The sequence below is a fragment of the Nymphaea colorata genome, chromosome 14 (genome assembly GCF_008831285.2).
Source record: "Nymphaea colorata isolate Beijing-Zhang1983 chromosome 14, ASM883128v2, whole genome shotgun sequence".
Lineage (NCBI taxonomy): Eukaryota > Viridiplantae > Streptophyta > Magnoliopsida > Nymphaeales > Nymphaeaceae > Nymphaea > Nymphaea colorata.
Genome location: NC_045151.1, coordinates 3,243,600 through 3,255,143, shown reverse-complemented (window position 1 = coordinate 3,255,143; position 11,544 = coordinate 3,243,600). Strand labels below are relative to the sequence as shown.

The 11,544-nt window shown below is 36.3% G+C and overlaps 1 protein-coding gene across 3 annotated transcripts; it reads left to right on the top strand.

The window, feature by feature from the left end:
* The first annotated feature begins 3,175 nt into the window (after positions 1–3,175).
* Positions 3,176–10,079, top strand: LOC116267382 (putative Myb family transcription factor At1g14600). Of its 3 annotated transcripts, none has more exons than XM_031649054.2 (6): positions 3,176–3,512; positions 4,033–4,109; positions 5,268–5,301; positions 5,408–5,531; positions 6,395–6,539; positions 9,580–10,079. In XM_031649054.2, the coding sequence occupies exons 1-6, from the start codon at positions 3,386–3,388 to the stop codon at positions 9,907–9,909; spliced, it is 837 nt and encodes a 278-aa protein (XP_031504914.1). In that variant the 5' UTR covers positions 3,176–3,385; the 3' UTR covers positions 9,910–10,079. The 3 variants fall into 3 exon arrangements, with proteins under 3 accessions (XP_031504914.1, XP_031504913.1, XP_031504912.1); XM_031649053.2 differs by having other exon boundaries at positions 6,392–6,539; positions 9,583–10,079; XM_031649052.2 differs by having other exon boundaries at positions 6,392–6,539.
* Positions 10,080–11,544: the final 1,465 nt, after the last annotated feature.

Below are 11,544 nucleotides of genomic sequence, written 5' to 3'. Positions count from 1 at the left end.
ACTATCCATGTTGGGCAGCTATTGCAGTGCATTTTATAGTGATCATGAGTCACTTAATGGACCCACTACCTGCATAGCCCATGATCAGAGTTGATTCCTCCACTCATAACTCTGTTGCTTGTGGCTTGTGTTGGATGAGTCAATTCGTGATCTCAACTTGGCTGATCCAAAAAAATAATAATAATAATAATAATAATAATAAATTATGCCACTTTCCCTTAAAAAAGGCATTCTTAAAGTGTTTTAGATAACATTACGTATAGGTACCAAAAAAAAATTTTATTTATATTACATTAACTTAGGTATACATAAATGGTCTGCTGATCAGGTGAGACCAACGGAAGACCGGCCGTGATGAATGTAAGGAATGGATTCTCCTACTGGGCTTCTTGATGAATACAGACCAGCTAACGTTCGGTTGTTTTCTTGCATACCATCAATGAGCAATTGTCAAGCCGAAGAATATTGATCAACTTTATTTGGTCGCCCGACCTACCCTCAAGCATCTAGGGTTCGCTACAAAATAAATGCGATCAACAAACTTTTGTATTGACCAAGGTCAAATATTTCAACATATACATAGAAAAATTGAAATATGCTTCTCAGATAACTAAATATCTAAAAGTCATATCTCAATGCACTATAAACCGTTGTTTAAAACACCATAAATAGTTATTATACCATAAATTATTGATACAGAGCCAAAATTTTTTCATGAGGGTGGCCGAATTAAAGTTTCTAAATTTTGAGAGGTGTTGAAATGTTTTTTTTTTAAATTTTTATATAAGACAAATGAAATTTTTTAAAATTTACATGTAAATTTAAAAACTTTTTTGAGGTGGGGCCAGGGCCCATGCGAGCCCCGCCTTGGCTCCGCCCTTGATGCTTCTGTTGCATAATGTTCTTAGCAATAGTTTTTAAATATTAGAGCCCGACAATTTCAATGCCGCGACATCTATATGTACATAGAGGAAGTGAAAACAATTGGTTATCTTTGTTTGTGGTTGGATGATTTTTTTTTTTTATTTTGTATCGTTAAAACCGAATGCAAAATGTGTATTTGCAATGCCCATTTGCTTAATTAAGGTTTTTAAGAATGCAACAAATCATTTGCGACGGTTTTTTGTGACACAAAATTAAAAAACAACCATTCAATCACAGAGCTAACCGCTAGATTTTAATATATAAATTCATTGCCACCATTAACAACTTAAAATGACTTACGCCTAACTCATTAGTGAACAAAATTTTAGTTTTGATCACATTCAACACAAAAGATGGTCTTAGCAACAACACTTCTTACCCGTCACACGTATTGTCCGCGCTAGGGCCGCCGCAAATTCTAATCGCTTCATAATTCGGCAGGTAGCGATGGCGTGGGCGTTTCGGTAACTTCCTCTTGCATGATAGAATTTGCCTGTTGCCCTGGCCCTGGAATCAGGGGATCGGAAAGAGAGAGTGGGCCCGGGATTCGGCACCGCCTTTAATTGGCATGTGACTTTACTGCAGCGTCTTGAAGAGGTGAGAAATCCAAGAGGGAGAAGAAGAAGCCGAGAAATTCCACGGCTTTGCCTCACCAATTCCATTCAGACTTTTTGACTTTGTTTCCCAATTCCGGCGAGTCAGGCTCAACTTCCACTTTGGCCGCCACGACCACGCCTACATAATGCCTTTGCAATTTTCAGCAACGTAGTAAGATGCCATTTATGTTAGGTCGGAACACACGCCTAACTTTTTCAATTCTGTGTTACGGTTCCGGTCTAGGGTTGAATTTGGAAAAAGTGAAAAAAGGAAAAAGAATTGCATGTACACACGACTTCACCAACATATATGTGCTGAGTGGTCACCACCGCCGTTCATATACGGTTGGGAATTTGTAGATCAATTTTACTGTTCGAGTTGTTTTGAACCCACCTAATGTCATAAATGTGTTCAACGTGATCCAAAGTTTGGAATGTGTCCAACTTTCATTAGTTTTCTTAGCCTTTTCCTTTTCGTAAACAAAAATTGATGTGTTTCAGCCATTGATTTTGACCTACAGTAGATATCTCATTGGATTTTATATATATATATATATATATATAATGATTTTGATTATCTAGAATCACCCAGTCATCTAACCAATACTGTCCACCTAAAGCAGACTTATTATTGAAACCATCTATCACTTTTGTAACTTTATTTTTTTCTTAACCATCTATCATGAATCAAAAAATATAAATTCGATGGCTCGATGACTTTAAAAAGTTGGAGCGGCCATTTAATTTTCATTTATTATATATATATATATATATAAAGAGTGAGAGAAAGAGTTTCGACAGCAGCTTGGCCCTATTCATACTTGTGGTATGACTTTGAACAGATTAAGGGATATTAGAATTTGTTTGGGTGATGATAATATGGATATTTGGGCACGTGGCTGATGGACTAGAATCGGTCAGTCTGGATGTACACACGGGTTCAATAATTGGACCTGAGCGCCTAATATTGATGCTTAAGCAAGGAACCAGTTAAATGACTTGGAAAACATACTCTACAAGGCATGGACTATCTTGAAGATGCCATTATAATTTAAGTGGAAACTTGGTGACTTATACTGAAAGTTACATAAAATATGAGCCCTTATTTGGCAGTTATAGCAAAGAAGGGGCCTGCACTAGGGAAAAAGCATGAAAAGATTTGGAAATTGTTGCTTAACTGTGGATCATCGGATGAAAATTTTCTCATTTATTGTTTGTGAATGACTGCTAGCTAATAACTTATTTGAGAAAGCTAGCCTAGCTTATTGGCTGGCAGATCGGCAAGAGCCCAGCCATCAATTCAATTTCCGTGGCTGCTATTCTTTTAGATTGTAAATCATGATAGTATGATACTCAGGTTGAGTTGAGTTTACCTAAGTTTTGAAGCAGTTCTAGACCTATTGATGAAGACAAAAAGGGAGGGCTTTGACTGCTGGCCAATAACAAAACAAAATGAAAGAGAAATTTCTCTGGCCAATAACAAAACAAAATGAAAGAGAAATTTCTCCATCCAAAAAAGGAGGCCAAAGGCGATTTAAGTAAAAATAGGAGCTTCTTTAAAAAATTAATCAATGTGGTCCACACAGCAACTTTTTCCACAGTTGAGTGTTCAAAGTCCCGACAGTCTCCATTTCTTTCTCCCTCTCTATCTTCCGCCCAATAAAAGGGCCCATAGCGCCTGTCTCTGTTCCTTATCATTTCACCCTACGACCTTTTTCATTCCATAAGGAATTCTGATCTGAAGAGGGAAAAGACAAAGAAGAAGAAGAAGCTGGGAAGAAGAAGAAGAAGAAGAAGAAGAAGAAGAAGAAGAAGAAAAAGGGGAAGAAGGAGAAAAAGAAATCCGAAGAGGAAAGGAAACATAAATGGGAAAGTGCAAGAAGGTGGGAGGTGTGAGACAGTATATCAGATCGAAGACTCCTCGGCTTCAATGGACTCCCGACCTCCACCGCTGCTTCGTCGAAGCTATTGACCATCTTGGTGGCCACCGCAGTATGCTGTCTCTCCTTTCTTTCCCACCTCGAACGTCCTTTTTTCTTTTGTTTGATTCTTTTCTTTTTCCTCACTTAGAAACGCAATAGATTCTAGCACCAGACATCTTCGCAAGTTCATATTAACACTGATGATGACGATAATTATGAACGTGTTGATGTTGGTACACGACGGCGATTTTGATAACCTTGAAGATTTGTTTCTTTGTATATTTCTTCCGATATTTGAGGAAGATATATAATTCCATAAGTATTTAGCAAGAAAATCTTCTTTAGTTTTTAGAATCGAAGTAATTATTGGTGCCAAAGTTTGTCTCAGTAATTACAGGTGATGCTAACGATGATGATGTTGATTCCTTGTTATATAATTCCATAAGGAGTCAGCAAGAAAATCTTCATTATTTTTTAGGATCGAAGTAATTCTTGCTAGTTAAATATTGGTCATATTGGTGCCAAAGTTTGTCCCGGTAATTACAAGTGATGCTAACGATAATGATGTAGATTCCTTGTTTGCGATGCAGAGGCAACGCCGAAGCTTGTTCTTCAGATGATGGGACTGAAGGGATTGAAGATTTCTCATGTAAAAAGCCATCTTCAGGTGAGTGCAGAGACAACGTCGAACACCAAACTGGTTTCCTCTCCTAAAGCATGCAACAAAAACAGTGAACAGGCAAACGATCTTCAAAAGAAAAAAAAAAAAAAAAAGGACCGTTGAAAATAAAATTCTACCTGCTAGGAATCTGTAGTTCTCCGTAAAAACCTGACTCTCAACTTTCCACGCATGATAATTGGGAAAAAACCAATAAATTCGAGCGGCCATCATTTTTCGGAACTGATCATTTCTTTTCTGCTCCTTTGTCCACGAGAAGTACCTTGCTGTCTCTCCCTCTCTCTCCCTCTGGAATTAATTATTGGCCTATGCATTTTACTGATATTAAGTCGATGAATTGAAGCATTTCATCAAAACTTTTGCCACCTACTCCTTTCTGCTTTTTAAATGAATGCTGGTCTTTTATTTTCTCAATTAATTCTACTTACTTTCAGTAAAAGAATGGCCATTTATTCAGGTAGACTGTTGTGTGCGGCACATATATAACAAAGGCTAGTAAGAAACTGTCTGCTACGAATTTCAACCTATGTTTGACCACCAACTGTTAATATGCCATAACTAAAGAACTATTCATAATTACAGAAAAAAAAAAAGAACCTGCTTCCAACTGGTTTACGCATGGCCCATCTTCATTTAAGATTGTCATTTATCCTGGCTGAATTTATGGAAATAATTGAATGTTTAGTTATGATATTGCTTGTGAACAAGAGGTAGAATGAGGTCCACCTGTGGAATCTAACACATTTTCTTCCACAGTGAAATCGATTCTGTGAGTTAGTTGACGAATTCGTGGTTATAATTAACGGAGAGATCTCAAAGGTTAGCTACGATAATGGTGCCTGTTGAGGCTTTTGTGTGACAAGTGTCTGAAAAACTTGGATGGCATGTTTAGGCTTCAATCGGTTATGTGCCTGTCTTTCACTGATCAAAAAATTCACCTTCATCATCTCCTAAGTCCTAAGCAATAGAAGAAATGCACGGTTAGTTGGAATGGAAATGCTTATATTTAAGTGCACAATGTTATGTATAATTATATCCGAGGCCAAGTTCAGAAATTTTACTATTGAAAAAGGAAAAGAACCAGCTCATGTTTTTTTCTGAATGAAGGAAGTTCAGTTGAATTAATAGTTTGTTTGGCTTCTGCAGATGTATAGAAGCAGTAAGAATGGCATGAAGGCAGGTAAGCAGCACTACCCACCAAGATATTTATCGTGTTTTTTAATGGAAAAATATATAGTCGATCGAAATATAATTACATAAACACTTCCTCTTTCCTTTTGCCACAGAGACGCAGATCACCAAGAGGCCATTTCGCTATGATAATGGTCATGAATCTGAGTTGTCATCAGAAACCTCTCGAAACTTCAACTTCATGCACGATTATTCTCACCATGGCTGTTCATTGAATAGGTAAGTTCTCCTGGCTTTAGTCGTTGTACATCAACAAACCTGATTGAGTTATATATGATATTTTTGAGTTCTTCAGTTATGCAAGTATCCACGATACAGCAACAAAACACTAAATTGAGATATGATCTTAAGTAATGGCACAAAGACTATTAAGTTAACTAGTTAAGTTGCACCAGATCCCTGTTCCAGAAGGCTGGGTGCGGTTGACTCAGCACAAAAGGAAAAACTTCACAGTATTAGCTACTTAGCATTTTCCATGAAATCCCCAAACTCATAAATGAAAGAATCTTTAACATCAGACTTTAAAGTTGTGCTTGATCCTTCGACCTATGGTCCTTTAGTTTTTTGTAAGAAGAATTTCCTGGAAAAGAGAAAATATTGACGAAAAGGGTAATGATGTTCTCTGAAGTTTAAAGACCATACATATTTTAGAATTTATGCCGACATATTTGCGTATTATGTTTTTCATTTTGATTGTTTACTTAAAAGAACCACTTTTATTGTAAAACTTCCAAACTATACCCTTATGTCTTCGAAGTTCTAACATGCTTTAAGGCTTTCGTAGACTTATGTTACAACTTTAAACTGGAGTTTGATGATGGCTACGTTTGCAGCCCAAAAGAATAATGAACTGAAATGTGATAGCAGCCACTCGAGTTGAATCTCGAACCCTTGAATGTGAACGGCCTTGCCACCCAGTTGAACTATGCCCCTTGAAGCCTACCACCATAATTTTTCTTTAAAAAACTTGTGATGCACAATTTTTCAAACTCATCAATTAAGATTTTTTTTCCTTTTAAGTTAAATTTCCTGTCCCATTTTTTATACACCTTATTAAATTCTTTACTATTTGAGAACAGAAGATGGGAGGAGGAAAATTGTGATGACTTGGTAAGCAAAAGGACGCCATGGACAGCTTTGGAGACGTTGAAAGGAAACATCAATTGCGACTATTTCAAAGGCCGTAGCAGCGGTAACAGACGAGAACAAGAAAATAACGAAGCGGAGGTACATCAAACATCTTCCTCCAGTTATTTTCTTTCTTCAACATTACATGTCTTCAAATCCTAACAAGCAGACGTAAAATTACACTTATTCTACACGTATCTTAATGAGCCACAACCATAGAGATCGGGTAAGAGAAACAAATTTTCTTCTAAATATTTTTATTTCGCGTATGTTAATCAAAGTTGCACATACAAAGCTTGTGACATTCTTAGTTACATGCATATATAAGTACCCAAAAGAAAAACTGGCTATTACAGTAAGCTGTCAATTTTGCAGATGGCTGAAAATGGATAATAACTCAATTTACAAAGCACTTTTACAACTAATAGTTTCTAATTTATTTGAAAATGGTTTATTTTCTCTTCTCTTCCTTAAATACTATATACATACGCACATGGGCATACACTGACACACATATATATCTAAGAGTTCTATACTGTTGTGTTCAAGACACTGCTGAATGACTAAAAATTAAAAATCTGTCATTACCAAACAGTTGTCATATGACCATTAGCGACTGCTTATAATGCAGCAACAATTCATGGTGTTTTTAGCAATGATTCATGGTACTTTTAATGACAGTTTTTTTTTTGTTTTTAGCCATCTAGAAATATCTGGCCCGTGACAATATAGAATTCTTATATATATATATATATATATACTATAATTTACCAAAACATGTTTCGTATGGTTGCCCCAAAATGCTTGAGTTTCTTTTCACAGTATATGAATGGACGAAGCTAAGAACATTAATTTGTAAAACGTTTTAAACTTTAATGTATGTCGACCTGCTATGTAAGCTTTTTTTACTCTTATAATTAAATTTAACATTTTATATCCCTTTATGCAATTGCATTTATAAAAAAGAAGACTCGTATTACTTGAAAGCATGATTCAAGTGAACATGTTCGTACTCTTACTGGTAATTAGATCGTATAATTAATTAATTTTAACTTCCAACAAAAGACAGCTGATGTTTTTGCTCAACCTGAGCTTATTCATCGTGTTTCTTATCCGTTACCATTACCAAACATGTTTCAATTTAGGATTAAATTTGAAGGTTTTGACATAATATATATGAACCGGTGATTAATTTCATCTTTACAAAGAAATGCACACAAGACCAAAAACATTTAACCTATATGATGTCTACTAGCAAACGGAATATGATGATCACAAACACCACCACCATACACTCTTAAGAACAATTTTTTTTTTTTGTGACCAAATTAAAACTAGGGGCGCAACTAGAAATCCTACATGGCTGTGGATGTGAGCCAAATACCAACCCAGTTATAGGGGCGGAGGCAGGTGTGGACAATGTGTGAACAATTTCCTAGACCCAAAAAAAGCACTTATTTTTATATTGATATTTCAAAGCAAATTTTTTTCATTTACATATTATTGCCCTTTAAAATTCTTAAATTTATTAGTATTATTCTTTAGCAAAATGGATACTGTGCATGTTAGGAAGAACTAAAGTCGATCCTTCAGAGGCATTTAATTTTCCTTTTAATTAATTTGACAGTAATTTTTGTTTTGCCAATGATAATTTCATTTTTTAGAAAAGGGTAACATTTTTATTTTTCCCACTTAGTCCTTGTAGGACGAAGATTCTTCTATCCTTTTTATTGTTTTTATTGAGTTCAATCCGGCCAACCGTCAGATTCAAGTTTTAAGAAACATTAACTTTGTAATTAAAGTTTTGAAGCCTTAGCTAGTGCATGGCGAAGGAAAGGAAAAGAGAAGTGATGTTGCCCTAAAGGCTTACGGGTTGGTTGTCCCGCATTCGTCGGCCTTTGCCTAACCTTTCCACAGTCAATGGGTGCGAGCGGCAACATCAGTCCCTTGAAAACGATGGCTTCCTACTCCGTTCGCATCGGAAACTCTCCTTCCTTCTCCCATCAATCCATCGCTATCTCCTTGCGTACTCCATTTCTACAGAAAGGACTACGTTTGTCGAATGGCCTGTTAGGAATCAGGCACAAACATCAGAAATTCTCTTACGGGACTCAACACCCATCTTACCTAACTTCGCCTGTAAGAAATTCCTTTTACCGAGTTTTCCAACCCTTTTCCATGTAGGGAACCTTCATAGGCTTTTACCTTGACGACGACCTCTCTCTTCTCCACGCATGGATGAACGTGGCTCTGCAACTTAGTTTCAGTACAAGATGGAAAGGAAAAACGATTTCTTAAGTGTATCTCTTGTTATGTCAACGGGATCGATACTTATTTTTTATATTGGTTTTTTTTTTTTCCTGATTCGTAGAGGTAAAAGGTACGGTATATATCAAATATATGAGCCTAAGTGCTATTTCCAGGTATATAGTCATCCAAATCTATTAAATTATATATAAATATATGTGTGTGTGTGTGTGTGTGTGACAGCAAGTAATTACCAGACCCCCTCCCTTCGATATGTTATACTTCATGATAATCATCTAGGTCATCAGTTTAAGGAGATCGAACAACAGAGATATTGTAAATATAGAAAGCAAGTTGTTCTTTTCAGCAGGGCAAAAATGAAATTCCTTGTCTTTCAAAAGAATACCCTTCAAATGATGCGAGAAAGGGAGAAAAAAAAAAAGGAAACGAATGAAGTTTTCTTAAACTACGTTCTTTGTCCATTTTTGAAAAATTAGATCTATATTTGTAATATAATCTCCACCATTTGATTTCCTAAGAATTGACAGTGATCTTTCCCAATAAAGAATGGTATAAGATATATATATATTGGAAAAGTCCATGCGCAGGGTTACGAGATGCCTAAAACTTAAAAATTTATTATTAAAAAGACTACAAATCGTCGTTAATAAAAAGACTACAAATCGTCGTTAAAGCCACCTTAAAGTATCGTCAAACCATAATCCATTGCTAATGCCAATATAGTGACTGTTTTTATTTAAAAATTTTGAAATTTTAGTCATCTAGAGAGGATTGAATTATATATATATATATATATATATATATATATATATATTCGTTGTATCACATGCTTCATTCACATATCTTAATGGACTCCATGATTTGGTTGCAGCAGCTTACATATATGGCCAACCCGTCCAACATCTCCAAATTAATAAAGACAGAACTGAAGAGGGAAGACTGGCTAGAGGCGCCACCATTGAGCTCTATTTCGTCCTCATTTGTAGGCAGTGAAGCGAAGACCAAGCAAGTCGAAGCGATTGACAGGTGTGAATTGTCACTTCCAGGCTTCTGGAGAAGGGCTGGCTCCTCCTCGACGATTGATACCAGTGAAGTCATGTCCTTGTTTCCCATAATTAAATGCATGGACGGCACCAACAGCGCCAGTGACGAAAGAGAGATCAACCTGGATCTGTCCATATCTATTCCTGGCTCACACTAGAACCCTGATAGAGACAAACTCTGTAAATGGCTGTCTGTACAACGTTGAGCAGAAAGGGCCTTCGTTATGGTACCGATTTACCTCGGGAGGTATATAAGATGCCCATCTTTTTTTTACCACAATAACTTGGGAATTCTCCCCAGAAGTTTCCATGAATTATTGGTGTACTCTCTCTCTCTCTCTCTCTCTCTCTCTCTCTCTCTATATATATATATATATATATATATATATATATATATATATATATATATATATATATATATATATATATATGAAAAAGTTTGTGTACTTTGGTTATAGTTACGATTCTACTGATTTACTCTTGTAGACCCTAATAGGGGGATCGTCCCGGTGTAGAAATGTGACAATAGGCATGGGAGAAAGGTGGTCCGATCCTTAATTTGAATGCTGTCTTAGCTAGGTGATTGCATTTCACAGCTTGTTACATGTCCATAGTTTTGGAAGAAATTTCGTGTGCCAATATGATTAATGACAAAAATACCTCGTTCAGACACCAAAGACAAATTTTTCGAAAGACAAAAATGGAAATAAAAAAAGTGCAATGACAACAAAGGACACACTTTTTTTTAAATTACAAAAACATCCCCCATCTTTTACTGTGTACATAACCGGCACATGAAAAACGGCGCAAGCAGTAATCACATTTATGACTATGTCAAAGGACTTCACAAATTGGTTTGGCTAAGTAAGCTATTATTTCCCTTTTGACCCAAAATCATGCAATAATTTATAAAGCGTTTGTTGCATGATAGACTAATTTTGTAATTTTTCTCGGACAAGAATGTGTGTATGTGTGTGTTAGACCCTTGCAAGACATCGTCCATACTTCAGAGCTAGTTTGCAGGTTTATCTCTTTAGGCTTGAGTTCAGCATGCAGACTTCCCCTCTTTTGGTGGGACTCACATGCTCATGGTCGTGGCTTTTTTCAAGGTACAGTACTTCTCCCTTCAAGCACTTAATTCACTGCAAAAAACTCAGGCCTTTACTGACGCAGGAAGAGCCATGTATCAGTAAAATATTGACATTTCAGAGAAAACGTCAATAACGGCTGTTTTCAATGACGTCCACCTGTAATGGGCATGAAGTTAGTCCTTTAGTGACAATCCAGAGATTAAAGTCAGTCAAAGTTCAACATTGACCAACATTTTGCTAAATATGTCAATATATATGTCACATTCATTGAGAGTCTATGGAAATCACAGTAGGTCTTTAGTTCACTGACGTTGGCCTACTGTCAGTGTAACTCCCAACATTTTAAATGATAATTGTTCACCTTCTTATAACTGATGCAAACTTCACGACAGAAAAAAAAAAAAAACTTCGTCTTTCCTCTGAAGTCAGTAACTCTTTAACTTGATTGACCTAACCATCATTACTGAAAATCACAAATTCAGCCTATCCTTTCACTGACATTGGTTCGCACACCAGAAAAAAGAAGTCTCTTTTACTGATGTTTGTTTTTTACATTAGTAAACCTTTTCAGTCACTGACATTTCCAAGAGGGCGTCAATTATGGGCGGTGGGCATTTAGTGACACTTCCAAGTTGGACGCCAGTGAACACTATGTCAACATTCCCGCTCCCTTCGATGTCAGTGAAGGCACATGTTTTATAC